The 21,511-nt window shown below is 31.0% G+C and overlaps 1 protein-coding gene across 1 annotated transcript; it reads right to left on the minus strand.

Moving 5' to 3' along the window:
* Positions 1–8,775: 8,775 nt before the first annotated feature.
* Positions 8,776–14,532, minus strand: LOC106773531 (RHOMBOID-like protein 1). Its single transcript, XM_014660217.2, has 6 exons — positions 14,046–14,532; positions 12,340–12,503; positions 11,952–12,115; positions 11,592–11,851; positions 9,908–10,034; positions 8,776–9,148 (listed from the first exon to the last, which is right to left on the minus strand). Exons 1-6 carry the CDS (start codon positions 14,357–14,359, stop codon positions 9,026–9,028), a joined length of 1,152 nt encoding a protein of 383 aa, XP_014515703.1. The 5' UTR covers positions 14,360–14,532; the 3' UTR covers positions 8,776–9,025.
* Positions 14,533–21,511: the final 6,979 nt, after the last annotated feature.

Raw genomic sequence — 21,511 nt, forward strand, 5'->3', positions numbered from 1 at the left:
AAAAGTTACTCTACGAGAAAAACTTCAAACCAAAATATATTGGTGTAGAGCTAATCTACAAGGATCAAACCCTATATGCAAAGATACTTTAACATGTCTACTTTAAGACCTTTCTCCATAAGAAAAGTGTTCGTGACCACATCACAGAACTGGGTAGATTTTCCATTTACTATATGATGATTGGTATTCCATTCAATCTTCCTCACTTGATTAACATTAATTTGATGGGTTGTATTAGAGGAATGGATGGTTACAATTTCTAGACCTATTATCCCTGCCTGGTATCAAGAATAATGCAACATCAAGGGATTACGAATCATTTGATGTCAACCTCCACCTCAACCTTGGTCAGAAATGCCATACTAGTGAATGGTGCAATTAGAGGCCATAAGTTCAACATGGGAACCTCAAGCAAATGAAACTAGAAGTGAAGAAACTCAACAAAGTTCCCCCTTTGGAAACAAAGTGCATAGCAACTGAAAGGCAAAATAAAGCAGCAACCCCTCATCAAAGCATTGAACAAAAGGAAGTGCTCTCTATGAAATTTTTAAAGAGAGGATTTAGTGAAGTAGACAGAGGCCTAAAGAATCGTGAGGCCTTAAGAGTATATCAAGGCCAAAGATTAATCAAAGAGCATGAAGAACAAGTGACAACTGCTCAGCGTTCTCCAACCTCATTACAAAAAGCGTTCAGTCTAGACAAGTTGTGCATTCTTGCATGAAAAAAAAAGGCTATGTGATCCAAAGTTGAAACTTGGATACAAAGTCTCGGTACATTTTATCAAATAATTGTTGAGTGAAAAATATTTGTAAATTCTTAACTTTTGTGAAGTTTCTCAATAAACAAATTATGTTTCACTAAGCAAATTAATGTTGTAAAGTACAACAAGTATTATTTGTGCTTGTGGACACTCTTAACTAACTCCTTCAACATTATTTCTACCTATAGTCACTCTTAGCTAACCTCTTGAGTATTGTTTGAACTTTTAGTTACTCTTGGTTAACCCTTTAAGTATTGTTTTGAATTGCACTCACTCCTGATTGATCCCATTTTAATTAATAAAGTATTTTTTTTTTCAATAATTCAATTTTGACTTAGTAAAGTATTTTTTCATCAAGTCACTTCTAGCAAAACCAAATTTTCTTTAAACAAGTCACTTCTAGCTCAAATAAGTATTATTTGAACAATAGCCACTTTTGGTTACTAACTAATTATTCTTTACCAAACAAGTACTCGTAACTAAGATGAATAAATTATTTGAATAGTGATCAACATATTACAAAGTTTCTCATTTGAGAGGAATATTGCATTTCAACGTATACAAGATTAAACATATTCTACTAGTTTGCTAAAATGAACACAAAAAATGTTCTTACAATTTGTAGCATTTTGACACTTATACAATGTGAGTTTTGTCTTCTTCTTCTTAGATGACTTTATATAGTTGTGGAAGAGAAATAGTTGTCATAAATTCTTCTCTAGGCATTGAGTTGACTTTAAGCTCACTTGAGTATCCTTTCTTACATTTGAGAAGCTTTGACATTGAAAAGACCTTAAATGCACTTCTTTTCTTCAAGAAACATCTCAATAACTTGTTCAGCTTATTATGTTTTAATTAAGGAACTTTTTACATGAAATCATGTAAAGCTCAAATTTATAATGAGCAGATAGTCCTTTCTAGATTTGATAGAATAAGCATCAATGAATTGGTGAAGTAAAGCACCTTGACCTTGTGTTTCATTGACATGATAAAAGTTTTGAAGTGATCCTTTAGATTATATAAAGAAAATGAATATTCCATACCACACATAAAATGAACCTATATATATATATTTTATATATATTTGTGCAGTAGAATGTTAATCTAATATGTGTATCATTTAATCATATAAATGCTTATATCCAATGTTAAATAATATATCATACTGCCATATCGTTTGAGAGACAAAACACTTGCGTTTTACAAATGAAGATCGATCATGTTTTAAATAAAATTTGTCTTTCGTATTTTTTCTGTTGCTCTTCACATATTTGAATTAGATGAAAACATAAGTGAACATTTTAGGAATAGATAGTTATACCAATTATTTAGTTTTACACTTGTCATATTTTTTTTAAATCTTAAAAATTAAACTGTATATCATATTAACTTGGTTACATAATTTTGTCTTATTTGTTATGACTTATGACATTTTAAATTTAAATTTACTTTTAATATTATGAGCTTACGAATATTATGATATTGTTATACTTTGAACTTTAAATTAGTATATTCATAAGGCCCAATTTTAAAAATACCATTATTAATTCACTTAATGTATTTATTTTATTTTTTATTACTTGAACTATTTTTTAAATTATATAATTTTTTTTAAAAAAAATTCAAAATAATGGTATAGACAAATTTTTAACTTTTTATATATCTATAGTTCATGTTCTATAAATAATTAACTTCAAATTAATTATTGTTGAAATTAAAGATGTAAGAAGTTTTGTAGAACCCATTATTCAAGAATTCAAGAAAGATTGATGATTTGAAATGTAAAGATATCCTCTTTCCATAAAATTACATATATATTGGCAAGTGTAAAAGTGAATGATATCTATTAATGTGACTCAATATATATATATATATATGAAAAAAAATTCTTTTAACAACATTTTTTTAACAATGTTTTGATAATGCATATGTGACATTTTGTAATTGGTCTATTTTAAATATTTTTTTAAATATAAATTTAAATAGATTAATAAAATGATGCGAGTGTCTCATTATTAAAAAAATTGTCAAAATATCATATATATATATATATATATATATATATATATATATATATATATATATATATATATATAAATGTTCTCCATGATGGACGTCCTCAAGACCACTTCACTTTATTTGTTATCACAAATGTTTTTGTTTCTTTTCTACTTTCTTATTTGGGTTCCTTTGGCATCCATAGATGTCTGTATTAAAGTTGTTGATACCATGTTTGTTACCTTTGCATTTATACCTTGGCCACGATAATTACATATGATTCCCTACCTTTTTAAAATGAATCCAAGCACCATATATATTATAATAAGCAAAGTCCAGTACTTTTCTTTTGTTAGCATTTGCAGCTATCTTGATCACAATTTTGCCACAAAAAAGAAAAATTTGGACAAATTCTAAAATAAAAGTCATATATATAACGTAGTATCCAAATAAATCAATTTATAAAATATCACTTTCCATCCAAAATTAATTATTCTGTTAATTTTATATACGTTATTCAACTTTTTATTTTATTTTATTTTTACTACTCGCATTTCAATTCCTAACCATTTGTGTCTTTAATTAAGACGTGGTTTTATAACACAACTAGATAAAAAAAAATGGATGCTTCTCTTTTTTATTGTGGAAGTTTCAAGACTAATGTTGGGACATTTTTTTGTTATGAAAATAATAAGAGATATGTTTTAAGGAGAAATTTGTTATCTTATTTTACTTATGAATTTTGTATATAGAACATTACCAAATATTTACAATATTTCAATCATACTTTTATAATCTAAATAATAAATAAATATATTTTTATCTTTATATAAAATATATTTCTAAAAAAATAAAATAATTTTCTAAAAACTAATTTAAATAAAAGATATTAATCAAATATTTTAAACATTCTTCCTTACCTTAATATTTGTTTATTTGTATTTCAAATTTCAAATTTGATTCTCCTTTTAATGATTGATTTCTTCCTCATCTTTTTTTATATGAGATCACATTCTTCATTTAATTTTTTTCTTTTATCAATCCTTTTTGTCTATTGTAAATTCTATGATAGGGACATTAAACCTTTTTCGATATTTTCTTTACTTGGAGATCAAACTTCTTGAAGAGATATTTATATTCTTTTGATGTTGATCCTTTTTTTTTTTTTTCTTAAAAAAGTAGTCAACTCTTATTTTCTCAAATTCAGAGCAAAGTTTTTATCTTTCATATGAGCTTTGAATATTTTTTACGTTATTTGCATCTTAAATAACATAAAGTTTGCTTCCAAAGAATACATTATAACCTTTATTTAACATTTAAACGACACTTAACAATTTTTTATTAACTTAAAAAAATATAAGATGTAAAAGATTAATTTGACACCTAAATGAATTTTAATTGCAATTGTTTCTTTACTTTTCATAACAAGTTATTCTCCATTCTCAATTCTTACTTTAGAAATATCATATTTATTAAGTTTTTTTAAAAGTTCTTAACTATTAGTCATATGATTTGTACAACTACTATCTATAATCCAACCTTTTATGAATTTTTTGATTGTAACACGTGATGTTGCAAAAGGTAGTTGCAAAAGGTAGTTCCTCCTCTGGTTCGCCCTCTATGATGTTGACATCTTCTTAAGGATGTTGAGATTTTTATATCCATCTTTTAAACATATCCTAATTTCCCAAATTTGTGGCTTTTTGCATCTGGCCTCCACCAACACTTATTTGTCTTTGGTGATTATTTTTCTTACAATAGGATCAAGATGGAAAAATATGTGTTGTTGTTTTGGTTGTATTTGTTCAATTTGTTGTTCTTCACTTCAAAAGTACCTTTGTAATGTGAATTAAATACCTTCAACTACATGATCTTCTCTCATTAATCTTCATTGGTTTTGTGCTTGTAAGACAGATGTCGCTTCTGCCAAAGTACAAGTAAACAAATCTTTTGCGTTTTCCAACAAAGTTGTTAGATATATTATCTTTATCTTATATTTATCTTTTATCTTTAGTTAGCTTGTGATTAATTCTTATTTGTATTTGGGCTTAGCCTATATTTCTTCTATTATAAATAGAGGACCCTTATATGTATATTCAACAAAGGGAGATTAAAGCATAGTTTTCACTATATTCAACATGGTATTTGGGCTTAGCCTATATTTCTTCTCATACACAGTTTTCACTATATTCAACATGGTATCAAAGCCTGGTTCTTTTAAGGAAAAATTCCTATTGCCTCTAACACTACACTCGTCGTTGTCGATGACAGCACTGTCTATCGCTACCGCTAGCGTCGTTGTCTACCGCTGCCACTACTAGAGTTCTGGTTTCAACTAACAATCACATGATTATGATCATGTTGGCTAGGCAACCACCATGTCGTCAATGACACTTTCATTGGAGATCTTATGCGTTTTTAGCGCCTTTTGAAGTTATGGATCTGCTCTCTTTACCATCGTACATGGTGGCACGTCCTTTCTCCTCCCAAACAGCGATTCAGAGTGTCAAGGTTGTTCTTTTTCCTCTTTTAGGTGCCTTGATTGAAGAATCTTGAATTTTTAAGGTTTCTCTATTTTGTTCACAATGGCTTCTTCTATTGTTTTCTCTTCTAGCTTCCCTTCTGTCTCCATTACGTTTGACCCATTCATATATGCTTTTTCTCCTATGGTAAAGCACAACTGCATATTTTTGTAAGAGGGTCGTTTAGATAAGAGAAGAGATAATTGCACAAGAATTTTTATACTGGTTCGTTCCATCTGAGATACGTCTAGTCTCTTCCGTAGAGAGTTCCACTATAATCTTCACATGATTACAAATGAGTATTAGCATCACTCCTGGTCTCCAAGTATTAGTACCACTCTTGATAATCACAACCCTAGCCGAGATTTCCTTTGAGTATTCGCACCTCTCCTAGTACTTAACAACCCTAGCCAATATTTCCTTTGAGTATTCGCACCACTCTTGATACTCAGCAACCCTGGCTGAGATTTCCTTAAGTATTCGAATCACTCTAGTACTTCGCAACCTTGCTAAGATTCCTCAACTCAAAGTGAGTTCAGTTGTAATTATTTTAATTCTCTTCAGAATTGATATCAACGATTGCTTAAAAGTACTTCAGACTATATTTTTCTCAAAGAGGATATGATTATAGTACAAAACAGTCTAAACACTCGCAAGTGTTTCTTTCTTTTCTCTTACAATAGTAAGCAATACAATAATGAAGTTTAAGAGGATTTGTTTTCTCATTTTCTCTCCTCTTCTCTTCTTTTTATTCTCTTCTTCAGTTCATATGTATCCTTTTTTCTCTAGCTCTTTGTTTTCTTCTCTCTTGAATGCTTATAAGATGGATGTTTCGTTGTAAGCTTCTCACTCGACTATCCTCTAAACCTATCCTCTTGATTTTCCTTTCAAAAGTTCTTCTATTTAAAGGCTTCATGAGTATTTTTCCGTTAGACTGAGCTTTTAGCCTTGATACTCGTGTTTTCTCTTTCTTCTTCGTACAATAACTGTTACGTAAGTCAACTTGTCAAAACAAACATGCTTTTTCAAGAGAAGAACATTATGTGAATATTTCCTTTGTCTCTAACATCTACTTTTGATATTTGATTTGTAGCTCTGTGGATGCGTCTATAATATTACAAAAAGTAGAGTAAATTGTGCATGCAATAGATATGTCTTTTCTTATCACTTTTGTTGTTTTTGAACGTTGAGCAATTAATTTCTTTTAATGCTTGCCCAGAACAAGTGTTTTATGATTTCCTACTCTTAGGTAGCTTTTTGCAATTAAGCTTTTTTCTAAAAATACCAAGTGTTATATAGAGACTTCATCGTTGGACGAAGTATTGTTTAAGCTCATGGTATCATTTATTCAAGTAAACGCTTCTTTTGGTTTTGTCTTTTTTTAGACAAATAGCATTTGTCTTGTTAAAGCTTTCTTTTTATATTTTAATAACCAAAGTCTTTTAAAGTGTTTTGTCAGAGACATCGTCTTGACTATTTTGCTTCCTAGAGTTATGCCGAATACCTTTTTCAGGTATGATAAGCATTAAGCGTTTTACTTCAACTCTCTTAGATGTTTTAGTCACATTAGCGTTAACCATGTATCTAGGTGTTTTAACCTAGATGTTTTTCTGTTACCTAAATTCTAAGTGTTTTCCTAAGTTTTTCTATGTTATGAATTCTAGTTCTAAGTCTTTGTGTAGTTTTCCTATGTTTGGGGATTCTAGTTCTAGGTCTTGTGTTTTCATCCTAAATTGTTTTTAGATTATTATCTTGTTTTAATGTTATTTGATTAAACTTCAATACATGAAAGCGTTTAGGTGCACAAACGATTTTGTCTTAATAATTTATATGGAGCAACCTCCCATATTTGCTACTCAAGGGGAGTCTTTTAGGTTGGTGTTCCGTCTTCTGTGTCATCTGCGCAAATCATTAACAATTTGGTGTATCACTCGAGTGTAGAAGCAGATATTTTCACTAAGTCTTTATTGATTATATTAGTAACAAGCTTGGTACATAAGATTTGTATGTACTAACTTGATGGGGAGTGTTAGATATATTATCTTTATCTTTTATCTTTAGTTAGTTTGTTATTATTTCTTATTTGTATTTTGGATTTATCCATATTTCTTCTATTTTAAATAGAGGACTGTATGTGTATATTTAACACAAAGGTGATTAATCTCATACATAGTTTTCACTATATTCACCAAAAGCAATAGGTGCTTTATATCTTTCTAGCATTATTACTAGAATTTTTTTCAATGAATCTGGAATTTAAAAACACATTATGCAATAATTTTATTTTGTTAGCAATATCTAATAATATGCTTTAATATTTCTTAGTGATTTTAGGCTCTTCATCCTTTGTAATACAAACTTTCTGATCAAATTTAGAACTTTCATGTCTCATATCTTTTAATTTGTATTCTCCTTTCAAATAATCTCAAATTTGTTTAGATGAATTTAAGGTGATTTTAGTAAGTATCATATGTTAAACACCAACAAACAAACTTGTCTTTACCTTTATCTTCTTTGTTCTGTTTTCCTTTTGTATATTGATTTAGGCTATGATGATATCTTTCAGGCAAGAAATCAAAGGTGTCATCTGGCTTACATCTTTCTATAAATATATCCTCTCGAGATAAGTTTGCATTACAAAATCGTGAAAAAAAAAATGATAACTTTAATACTATTGTTAAATTTTTTTTGGATTTTAGAAATATGTTTCGAAAATATAAGATGTTTAAGAGATATGTTAAATAAAGAAACTCATTATTTAATTTTATTCATACAGTTGACAAAGTGTCACAAAATATCAAATATTTACTACATCTCAAGTTTTATTTTCTAAATTTAAATAATTAATAAATATATTTTTATCATTAATAAAACATTTCTAAAAAATAAATATTTTCTAAAACGTAATTTAAATAAAAAATATTAAGTAAATATTCTCACTATAACATAGTGATATAAGAGAAAAATGCAGATTTCTAGACTAATGTTTAGAAGATTGTACCTCAAACAAAAAAAAAGAGGAAAAAAATGTCAAAAATACAAAAGGAAAATGTGAGGAAGCTAGACTAGGATTTTGTTGAGAAGTGAAATTTTGGATTTTACAAGTTTTTACTATGCTATGGTTGAATTTGAACAAAGGAAAACAAAAGTGGAAAACTGAGAAGGAAAAAAATTAAATATTATGAGAAATAATTTAGCTCGGAATAAACTTTAGCTAATATACCAAGTTCTCAAAAAAAAAAATTATTTATGCATACTCTGCATTAAAAAGGAATGCATAAACTAATTTCGTAAATGAAATAATTTATTTCATTTTTCGACTACTTTTATTCTTCCAAGAGTATTTATTGAAAAATTAAACGAACTCTATGTAATTAGTTAGCGTTAACTAATATTAAATTAGTTTACATTAATCATAAATAGAGTCTATTCTTTAATGGATAATAATATTTAGACAATATTTTCTTAAACTAAATTTGTAATACAATCACAAGCTATTAGCAAACAGGAGTTAGGGTGATACATTAATCATCAATAACTGTATCTTTGATCTCACACAAAGGTATTAAAGAAATGCAAAATCAATCAATATTATATACAGTGGAAAATGAACAAATCTACAAAAGCAAAAGGAATATTTTCTAATCGTGTCTATAAATGAAAGAGCACTGAAGTTTGTTTGAGAGACAGAAACCCTACTATGGACAGAAGAACATCTTCCAATGATCATCACTTTTGTAAAAACTCAACTGCAAAGTTGAGTACATAGTTGCTGGATCTGGGAACTGGTTGGATCTTGCATGAAGTATGTACTGGATTTACCATTGCTTGAGCATGTTACATTCAGCTGGTTACCAAGCTGATTTGACTGCATTAGTAGTATTTAAACAACATTAACACCATACATTAAGAACCAAAAATAACAGAAAACAACATTTTTAAACTGTTAATGAGTACAAGGCATTTTAGGACTTTGATAATAAAAAAGTCTTAAAAAATGAATACAAAGTCTAACTTAGATTTGAACACAGTTATATACGGTAAATTTGACTTGTCTATGTCAGTGAGATCTCTAACAAAAAGTTGCATTTAATAAAAACATTGAAGCAAATATTTTTTAATCCCTTTTTGTCTAGTTTATAGAAAAATGTCAGATGTAGTGTCTATTTCTATGAACAAACAATAGACTAGAAGGAAACAATATTCTCTGATGATCAAGAACTACATCTAATACATTTCCATAAACGAGAGAGACCAAGGTCTTGTTTACTTGAATGGATTTGGAAGAGAGTAATTGAGAGGATTTAAGAGGATTTGAAGATAATTTTTGTTGTTGTTTATTTGAATAGATTTTGAGGTAAGTGAGAGTAGATTTAGAAGTAAAATTTGTGAGAATTAGTGTAGGATTTAATTTATACGATAGATTAAAAAAATTTCGTTCCAAATTTATTCTCACTTACTTCCAAATCTATTCAAATAAACAACAACAAAAATTATCTTCAAATCCTCTCAATTACTCTTTCTCAAATCCACTCAAGTGAACAAGACCAAGGAAGACAACTTTTGTATGTAAATTCACAGGATATGATATTACTAATGAGAACAAGCTTTCAGGTAAAATGCTTACCACACAATATGATGGCTCTGTATGGCAGCTCCATTTTGACGTTGGAACACAAGACAGATAATGGCACCAGGAGCAGTGGTCATTGGCATCAACACCACGGAGAAGCGCGACAAGCCCAACAGAAAGCCTGTTACATACGAAAAGTTAACATGGACAGAACAAATGGTCTATGTTAAATATGAATAAACGGAAAAACACAAGAATACAAATAAAATGAGGGAGCAGGCAGAAATGGCAATGCAATCACTCACAAAAGTGAATTTCATATTTTACAATATTGAAGGATAGATCCATTTCTACATCAATCTTGTGTTGCTAAGCTTTGTGAAGAAACAAAAACTAAATGTTCCTACCCCAAGGCACCAAAATGAAAACATGCATATTGAGATGACTACAACACCAGAGATTTTTTTTCCTGGTCAACTTATTATGGTACTCAGAACTGACTATTTCTACTTCAGCTCTGAAAAGAGAATTCCTATCGTATTTAAAATTCTTGAGTTTCAAAGCAATCAAGTTTCTTTAGCAATTAACAACTAAAAAGCATGCATCCACTCCAGTGTATAGAGTTTCACGAATTTAAATTCTTTACTAAGTTTTTTGTGCTGTTCTTCTACCGAGTCTTCAAAATACAATGATGTTAGTATATTTAAAAAGTTTATTTTATATTTTAAAACATTAAAATTGGTGTCCATCAGTGTATTTTGAATGTTCAACAGAGAGACAGCACCAAAAACTCAATAGAGAAGAATCTGGACTCAGTTTCACCGACTACACATCAATAGAGAAGAATCTGGACCAGTTTCCCCGACAACACATCCTGTGAACATGGTATAATCAACTTGTAACTTTAAGAGCTAGGGCAAAGCTTCTTTGAATCTTTATTATTTAAGACATCTCTATTTATATTTGGTGACATTTTATCTTTTCTCACCTCTGCTTCTGTAACCAGTGGATACAATCCTGAAATGGTTGTTAGGGAAATTCTGATGTCATTCAAGCCAGTAAAACATTACCACAAATTTTTCAAGAAGCATTAAACATTATTTTCATGGGTTGACCTTAGGGTCCTTCTCATATAAAAAGAACCATCTATCAATGTATGTTTCCTGTTGTGATCTTTTCTGCAGAAAACCACCGATCTAGGATCTATTTAACATTATTCATTTCATCAGTGCTACTTGGAATCACATGTTTGAGTTCTATATAGTCCTCAGAGATTCAAGTAGAAATTGCAGTTAGTCTTTTTAAAATTGCATATAACTACTATAATTGTTTAAAAGAATCTTCCTTTTTCACACCAGCCATTTATCTAATTAATATTAGCAAGAACAATTATTTTAGAAATGACTGTTAAATTAACTAAAATCATGAAACTGAGTTATAATATACAGTAAATGTAAGAGCAGATTTTTTATGGGTTTGATATGTTTCTAGCTTCTGCCTAAAGCATACAACTTGGCTTCTCAAGGTATATGTATTTTTCTTTCAGTATACTACAAACTGAATCCAAACCTCTTACTACCTTCGGTAAACCAAGACTGTATCTACCCCAACATCTAGAGGAAAGTCCAGGTTTCATGTTATATGTCAGCAGGGTTAATTATGTTAAGTCTCTCTTCGCATCATGCATTAAAAAGAGCAACTTGATCTTGAAAAAAATGACACTTTAAAGAATGCTTACCCAACAACTAGAATGACGAGAGAGAGGACCCATAAGATGCACTGATACTTTTTGAATTTAGGCTTAGCTCGTTCTGGAGAATAATTTAGGGGAGCATAGCGTTGGTTAACCCATCCAAACTGGGGACGTATCAGAAACACAAATCCGAGAAGAAATCCTGTAAGAAAGCCTCCAATATGTGCAAAGTTGTCCACATGTGGGAGAATTCCCACTGCTAGATTGATAACAATGATGATCACAAGGGTGAGGAGTGCTGCCAGCTTCACATGAAAAGAAAACCTTGATTGTCAGTAGGTTGCTTTTAAGATGTTCTCTCCTTTTGAAACACTCACAGTTTCAAATGAGCAATTTAACAAGCACCTTGTTCTCATATATAGTCCAGTTAGTAATGAGTTCCGAAAGCATGCCCCCCAGCAAGCCGAAAAGTGCACCAGAAGCACCCACAGAAATGTTTGACTGGATGAAAAGAGCAGAAAGCAAACTTCCCCCAAATCCAGATATGACAAATAGCAGTCCAATAAGCACTGTTGCACAAGTATGGAAGAATCAGTTAAGAATTTAGAGCTAAACCAGGCAAACAATAACATGACACAAGAAAAGCACACGTCTTAATTGAGAAACTAAAGTCTAAAGGGAAATTTTAGAGAGATCAAATCTAAATTACTATGACAGAAGCTGATAATCACAAGCCACATAAAAAAGAAACAAGCCTTAATCTTGAATATGTCACATTATCACACATACATACCAAACCCAAATTCTTGCTCAAGCCGAATTCCAATTACTAGAATACCCAACATATTTGCCAACAGATGGAAAACCCCACCATGCAGCCACATACAACTGATAAGGCGCCACCCCTGGTGTCTATGAACCACTCTGCTCACATCAAGAGCCCCCATCTTCTGTAACCTGAACAATAATCAAATCCCGTATCTTCAATTCCAGCAACAGTCAAATTCATAATCCAAATTTCTCATCAGATAATGAAAACCAAACAAATAAATCTCAGTACTATTTCAACATCATTACCATCATCACCATTATGCGATGATAAATTTAAATAGTATATAATCATAAACACCTAATAGCCAAAGCAATTAAAACTTGTTGATATCTCAACAAGGATAACTCAGGTCTTAAGAAGTCCAATGATGTCATGTGATCCATATAGCCAATTTCCCCTGGCAAGATTAAAAATCTGCCTTGTCATCTATGATTTTTGGATCACAAGGACATTAATATTAGTTATCTCTAGTAAAATCTCTCCTCTCAAAACGTTTTCTCAAACTCAATATATTACTTAAAGTATCTAAGTCAGCCAACAACACTTTTACAAATCTATGATCTATAACAATTACTATGTTATATTCTATTCTAGTTTCCCTTTTTTATTGGACACTTTTATTCTTGATTTTTATTAATTAACCGGCATGTTTATCTCCATTTCATGCTCTTTTTAACTTCCTCATTATCATATAGAGTTAACTCCTCACTCTCTTTTCCTATTTCTCCCTCATTCTCCTTTGTTTGCTCCCTCTTTCCTTTTTTTTTTTTCTTATTTTAAAAAGAGGAATCTCAGAAACATTTTTTCAAACATTCTCTTTCAAACACTTCACTTTAATCGTGACACTTATTGAAAATGAAAGAGAACTAGAGACAGTAACATTATTCCATTTCTTAGGCTTAAAATCACGGTGAAACTTAAACAATAACAGAAAATTAAAATTTTAAAACTGTAACTGTACTGAACACATAATATCAAAATAAACTAAGAAAAAAAGAGTACTGAAATTTTCAAATACATTAATAAGAGTAACAACAATACAATTAAACGTCTTAAAGGAAAGTCCCCACTTCCCCAACCGCAATTACAACCACAACATCAAGGTTTCCATTGAACCACAAATTGCAGCCAGATTTGTCCACAACTTTTCCTAATATCAAGATCATAACGATTCCGGTCCCTTTTTATCCATAACTTTTTGCAATATCAAAGATCACTGTTTAAAACATTGGTACAATTATCCATAACTGAATAACACTTTAAAAATAATTACTTATTTTTTAAAACCCATTTTAGTAAGAAAAATAAACAATTATTTACCCAAAATATACATAAACAGGCTAACAAAACTCATTAAACCCAGAGTAACACCAACGCAAATTAGTCTCATAATCGACCAAAAATCCAAGCTTGCAACAACAATAACATACAAGATTCTAATTGAGTTTCTTAAGAAGGGAACTTTGAGGCTAACTCAATACTCCAATACCAGCTTTCCAAGAGATGAGGATTGCTCCATTTATATGATGTAAAAGTAAAACTTTCTTATCTATATGGGATCTCGAACAGAGTTGATTGAACCGTGTGTTAATTGTAGTAAAAAAAAAAAATAGCTTTTTTCAATTCCTATCAAAAGAGTGACAAGAATAATAAGAAAAGTGACTCACGTCAAGGATGAAGGGCCCAAGAGGGGGTTTTCTTTGAAGGGCTGGAAGGAGAAGCGACCCAAGAAGGTGGCAATGCAGGAGACAGAGTTATGGGGGCAGTTGTTGACATACATAGTGATCACAAACAAAATTATGTTAGCAACAACAAAGAGAGGTATCAACCAAGGGAACCACTTGCGGTAATGCTTGACTTCCTGTCTCTGGGGCTGAACCGGGTACACAGTTTCCACGGCCACAGGGTGCACCATGTTGGCGTTGCTTCTCTTGGAATTGACCCTGAGGTGGATCTCCAAGGGGCGTGGTTCTCCGGGCATGAATGTGGTTGATTTGGTAAGAGTTTGGGAGTGGAATGGATCGAGTCAGAGAAGGTGATGTAAGGATTTTAAGAAGGGAAAATGGGAGGTTTAGCTCAACCACTTCGGGTGGACTTTTTCGACATTATTTGTATTTGTTTATCTAACCTTTCGTTTTTCCTTCAACATGGAATTCTCTTTTTCATAATCTCTGAATGATTTTTGGGAAAACGGGGATAACGTACTACAGAATGTTCTGATTTACAGCAAAGAAAAAATAAAAAATATTTTTGGTTTCAGATATAGTACTGTCGTTTTTGAATTTTTACTCTTATTTTCAGGCTCAGGAAAATGACTCTTTGGGTAAAAGATTACTCAGTCACTTTCTTTTTCATCACTGTATAGTGTGATGACTCTTCAAGGGTAAAAGCTTAGTACTATTTTTCAAGAGTCTTGGTTAAATCTTTAATGTTATAATATATATATATATATATATATATATATATATATAATACAGTTTTTTTTATCTGTGGTAAGTCAGATTATAATGTTATTTTATCAATTGATAAGCATAATAAATGAAAACATAATTTGAATAAGAAAGTTATACAATTATTATACTGTATGTCCAAATAAAAAGAGACATAAATTTCAAAATTTAGATATAAAATTGGAATTAGTTTTTTTTTTTAATTTTGATATAATTTGATTTTAAATTTAAAAAATAAATTGATATAATTTTTTAATCTAACACGTCAATTTTTTTTCTGTTAAACAGTATTTTAAATTAATATTAAAGTTGAAACGTGTTTAATGATATAAACAATTTAAATATGATTGTAAAATATTTTTTAACCTATAAAAAAGTTTTATATAATTAAATTAAAAGAATTATATTTATTTATTTTTAAAATTCAAAGATTAAATTATATCAAAATTTAAATCAAATAAATTTTAATTTGATATCAAAGTTCAATGATTAAAATCATGTTTAATCTATATATTAAATCTAAAGTGTAAATTGTTTGTCTTTAAAGTTTAATCACCGTAAATGTTTCACATCAACTTTTACGTTTGGAAGAAATGTAGACATGAAAATGGATTAAAAGTCAATAGCGTTTCACTAGATAATATCTCGAATCTTAAATAGGTGTGGCAAATTCAAATGATGAATAGTTCATTATTAGACACCTTCTTTTATTTCTCAACTACAACTAACTTCAATGTTAAATTGTTTTTATACTAACACCTCACATTCTGTAATTTGAAGTAGATTATTATTTGACCGTCAAAAAGAGCATGAAGGTCACATCTCAATCCAAGAATACAGATATTTCTTGATCTTGAAAAAGTTATATAAGATCTTTTAAGAACATTTTGTCACTCGTTGAAGGGTTAAATAACATTTTCTAAAACCACACATTCTTAACAAGAAACATGATGAAAAGCAAATATCAAAAAGCCCTAGAAGTATACGTGAAAATAATGTCAGCGAGATGATGTTATTGCTTGAACTTAAAAAAAAAAAATCCAAATTCGAAAGTGAAAGAAAAAAAAAATAAAAGAGATTGACATCTTAAAACTCGGAAATGACAAGACTGTATGCATCTCTAAGGCTGAATATATTTTGTAAAGATTTTCACAAACAACTCTTCAAGTGTAGTCCAACTTCTAACCTTGTGCCTTGAAGCCAATATGTCATAGGTCTATGTCTCTTCAAGATTGACATGGGATATGTACGTAGAAGACACTTTGACGCTCAAATTAGCTAAATGCATCAGATGATAATGAATGTTGTAATAATAGAACATTATTAATTTACTTTGTATATTATGTTATTTATACTATATTTATGTGCTTTTACTTGGATGGATCTTATACATGTGATTAATCACCTTATTTAATTTATCTAATACTCTACTAATATGTTTTAATCATTACTTTAATTTAATCACAAGTACTCCTACTTTGATATCTTTGTCGACATGATATCATGTTTTTCAAGTAAATGTAGGCCGACATCATATCGGGTTGGATAACCAAGATGATGTCCGATTTATATAACACATCAGCCACTTAGGCTTGATATAACACATTTTTTAGTCTTCTTATTGTTGTTATGATGTCAGTATTAGTATGGCTGATATTCAAAGAAAAATTGTATTTCTTTGGTCATCTCACCTATAGGTATAATAGCTCCCAACCTCGAGAAGCATAGTGACGAAGAAGTTTGATGTGTAGTTCTTAGTGTGTCAAAGATCGATGTGACTGGTAGGAATGTAATAGTTGTGATCCCTGATCAATAGATCTAAGAAGATTGATGGTTGATATTGAAAAGGTAGGAGATGAAGAGGGATGAACATTTTGCTATAAACAAGGGATGAGGTTGCCTTATTCGATCACTTTACTCTTAACGTTATCGTACTATCTTCGATATCTTTCAAAAGCTTCTTAGTGTTTCTGTCGACTAGTTGTCAAATATCTCCTTTAGTAGCTCAAGTATGTCTTTTTTTGTTGATATGGAGAGGTTAGGTAGCACTGAGTCTAAATCTAAGTCACCTTATGGTGCCTCATCCTCAAGAATCTGAGATATTATCATAGAGACTCAGGAAGACCTTACAATCGAGATAGTAGAGTCAGACCTATCGTGGACAAGGGGATATGACTGGGTAGACCTTAACGTCAAGTTGTACTTTTTCTAAGTTTAGATGGTCATTAACCCTCAGGTGGCATTTAAATAGTATATGTATGTATGATGGGGTTGAGGTAGAGGATACCATTTCGTTTGAGGGTGTATGTGCCATAGACAATGTCTGCCATAGACGAGAGGATTATGATCGAGAGTTCTTTTATATGTATATGGTTTTTTTGACTCAACTATACATATGACTTCCTTTCGACGAGTTTACTATGGGTTTGCTACGTCTTTTAAATGTTGCTCCGACCCAACTCCATCCGAATAGTTGGGGATATCTCCAAGCATTTTGGTTAATATGCAAAGCTTTAAAATTGAACCATTCCACTCAGTGTTTTCTTCACTTCTATAGTACATGTTCTCGATCAACCATTAGCTAGTTTTCTCTTGCCACTCAACCATGAACTTTCCTCCTTGACTCTTATTCTCCTTGAATCTTATTTTATTGACCAATAACCCTTTGAGGTATAAAGGTTGGTAAAGGGATTGCATGACCAAGGAGGATAATAGAATTTATGTGTCCTTGATGAACTTCCATGTCGACTTCGGACTAGGAAAATTGTCAGAGAGTTTTTATATGGACCCAACTCAGACTAATTTACTTGGTAAATTTCTTCCCCTTTTAATAACTTGATGTAATGTTTAGCTAATTTGAATACTTATAAATATTTTCATGTGTGATGGTCCAATATGAAGCAAAGCTTGGGAATGTCGACGTGTTTTTCAATCTAAAGAACAAGATGCTTGTAGAGAGCAAGAAGAGAAGGGAAAACTCCTATATTCCATGGTTGACAAGTCCTTTTGCCGATATACATCCCTCCAAGACACTCTTAGGAAGATTTAACCATCAAAGACTCATGGGCAAAGAAAGAAAGAGGAAGAGACCTGAAGTTGACCCACCTACGACTAATTTTGGGATCATGTTTGTTGGGCAGGGTGGAGTGCTCGACACCTAGCTTAATATGCACCATAATGTTTTGTACAACTTAAATGATGAGTAAAACAACCTGATATATGAGATCGATTTGAATTCTTTGATGCAAGCTTTTACTGAACTTTAAAGTTGGACATTTGTATATGGTTGCAAGATCATCGACCTTTTGAAAAAATAAATTGAGGATGGGGAAAGTGAAGATGGCCAATAAGTTGGTGGCTCGGAAGAAGCAATATGCCCTAGACAAAGATGTCAGGGCAAAGGAACGATACGCATTGAATAAGTAATAAGACAAGGAGAAAGATGAATGAGAGAAAAATTTAAGGACTTGGAAGACCTAATGCCTAGATTCCGAAAAGAAAGGCAATGAGAAGGTAAAGGAGTTGACAAGTGCCTTAGTCGATGAGAAGAACACATAGGTTGAGTTGTTTGAGTATCAAAAGTTCTTTCTTGTTGAGCACATTAATGGGTTCTATAAGAAACTAAGACAAGTAGAGTTCATCTACCTGGTTCCTACTAAGGACGAGCACTTCGATGCAAACAATGATGTCTTCAAGGATATGAAATCATAGGAAAACACTAGAGGGGGGTGAATAGTGTTTTTAAAATTCTTTCGCAAAGTAGCATCTAATGGATTGTAAGAGTTATATAATTTGAATATGATGTTTAGACGTTAGTTTTTATGAAGTATGAATATGGAAAACGTTTAAAAGAGCAAAGCATTAAAGCACATATTTTATACTAGTTCGCTCAATCTTGAGCTACGTCCAGCTCTCCTTTAAGAACTCTTAAGGTGTTTCATTAATCTTTATGAAGACTACACGAGTTTTACCTCTCCCAATTTACAACGAGTATTAGTAACACTCTTAGTTTACCTAACCAACATGACTAGTTTGAGTTTAACCACTCTTGGTATGCAAGTATTCTAACCACTTCTGGTCTCAAGTATTCTAACCACTTATGGTCTCAACCCTAAACAACTAGTCTAGACTGTTTAACTCAACTAAGCTAAATACCAGGTGTTTTAATTCTCTTCAGAATGTACAACACAATCAGTGTTATGAAAAAATACAAAATAGTAACTCTCAAAGAGAGGATAAAATCAATACAATGAAATATGAAATTTTTGCTAAGTTCTTTCTTAAAAAAAATATATATAGCTTCAAACAATGTATGGGAAGAGTAACAACAAGCTTATTTTAGCATTCAGAAGATCTCTCTATCAAGAACAAAGTATACAAGCATTGAAGGACTTTATTGTACATGCATTAAATATTTTGAATGTTGATAAACATTAATATATGTAGCATGTTCAAAACATTTTATCATATGTCAACTCATTAATAAATCCATCGTTTAGTTAAAGCATTCAACATATATGATCATCAGATGGTGTAAAGCATTAGATGCGTACTTTCAAAAGTTGTTTGAGATATGTAGCCTTTAGCGGGCTTTTGTTAAACAATACATTTCATAAAACGCTTGCTTGAATTAACACTATTCTTAATATAATATATTTTAAGCTTTAGTGTTAACTAAGATATAGACAACTTTATTCATAAAACGCTTGTTTGTAAGATGTTATCTCTTTAGACGTTTAAGTACTATTTGTAAAATGTTGTTTGTTACTCATATCGACTTTTTAGATGATTATTTAAGAAAGACACTTTCTTTATTAGAAGTAGTTCATAAAGCTTTGTCCATCAAACAATATAGTCTAGAAAATGTTGTTATAAGCTCATTTTTTGGCTATTAAAGATGTTCCAAAATATATCTCTCTTAGACATTATTTCTTTATAACAATCTTTCATTCAAAGCGATATTTCATTTAATTCTTTTGTTAAACTTCAAAACCTGAGTTGTTATATGGTCTAGACAATCATGTCTTAACAGGATATTGTGGTGGATGTTGACTAGATAATTATTGCTCAAAATGATGGCAAAAACATTACCACCCATCCTTGAAGATGTTGATGAAAATGTCGAAGATGAAACCAATAAGGCCACCAAGATGTCATCCACTACTGTCAACCTAAGCCCTCCTTCCAAAGAAGCTAAAAACGTTAAGGAGACCACCCTTGAAAATGTTAAATAGATTACCAAGTTGTTTGTTGTTTGTTTGTTTTATTTTTTATTTTAAAAGAACTAGTTGTATCCCCACTATGTACTTAGTTCCCCTTTTTGGCGATCAATGAAATGGAATTCCTTTTCTTTCATATCATCTTTTTCATTGCACGTCTTTCATATAACTTGTATTGTTTTCTCAAAAATATTTGCATGTCGAGATCAATTTGTGTATAACCAAAACATTGAAACAACGTTTTAATCTTTCAACTGTACTTAAATCCTTCAAACATGTTGGTAAATATTAGAGATTATGTTTAATGTTCAATTAGGAGCAATTATGCAAGAAACTTTGAAAGATGTTCAACTAAGATCGACGTGGTTGTCAACAGAAACTTCGAAAGATGTTTAACCATGATTGATATGTTTATCGATAAGGAACTTCAAAAGATGTTCAACTAGGACCAACATGGTTGTCAACAAGGAACTTCGAGATTTTGTTCAACCATGACCGAGATGATTCTCGGTAGGGAACTTCAAGATTTTGTTTAACCAGGATTGAGATGGTTCTCGGCAGGAAACTTCAAGATTTTGTTTAACAAGGATCGAGATGGTTCTCGATAGGGAACTTCCAGATTTTGTTCAACTAGGATGGATATGGTTCTTAGCAAGGAACTTCAAGATTTTTTTCAACCAAGACCGAGGTGGTTCTCAACAATGAACTTCAATATTTTATTCAACTAGGAAGAACATGGCTCTCGGTAGGGAACTTCAAGATTTATATGGAAACTTGTGATTTAAAGAGAAAGTATATACAATACATATATACAAACCCTAAAGTACCTGAAAAACACTAAAAGGGGGATTGTATAGTGTTTTTGGAAAAATTCTTATTACAACCCTTTTGATATAGCACGCAGTCGAGCTTTGATTATATCTCATGAAGGCTTAGACGTTCGACCTAATAAAGGTTGTAAATAATAGTTGCTTTTGATGTGTTATTCAGAATACATACTGTAGAGTTTTATAAGAACTTCCTTAGTTGAAGATAATCATTTAGCTTGAAGAGCTATTGTATTTGGAAATAAAAGCACAACTGCAAGTTTTTATAAGAGAAGCGTTTAGGTAAGAGAATAGATAATTGTAGAAGTATTTTTATACTGGTTCACTCCAACTAAGCTACGCCCAGTCACCTCCGCAAAGGGTTCCACTATAATCTTCACACGATTATAACTGAGTATTCTCATCACTCCTGCTCTGAGTATTAGCACCATTCTTAGTACTTAGCAAACCTTTCCAAGATTTCCTTTGAGTATTCACACTACTCCTGGTACTAGACTATTGCGCCTAGATTTCTTTTGAGTATTCGCACAACTCCTGGTACTAGACTACCGTGCCTAAATTTCCTTTGAGTGTTCGAACCACTCCTAGTATTAGACTACCGTGCCTGGATTCCTCAACTCAAATTGAGTTCATTTGT

The sequence above is a fragment of the Vigna radiata genome, chromosome 9, assembly GCF_000741045.1.
Source record: "Vigna radiata var. radiata cultivar VC1973A chromosome 9, Vradiata_ver6, whole genome shotgun sequence".
In the NCBI taxonomy this organism is placed as follows: Eukaryota; Viridiplantae; Streptophyta; class Magnoliopsida; order Fabales; family Fabaceae; genus Vigna; species Vigna radiata.

Excerpts from the sequence above, each read along its gene's own strand:
- LOC106773531 (XM_014660217.2), bottom strand. The coding sequence starts at position 14,359 with ATGCCCGGAGAACCACGCCCCTTGGAGATCCACCTCAGGGTCAATTCC. Across the intron at positions 12,116-12,339 it reads TGAGCAAGAATTTGGGTTTG|TGCTTATTGGACTGCTATTT; the intron begins GTATGTATGTGT and ends CTTGTGCAACAG. Across the intron at positions 11,852-11,951 it reads GGACTATATATGAGAACAAG|CTGGCAGCACTCCTCACCCT; the intron begins GTGCTTGTTAAA and ends TTTCATGTGAAG.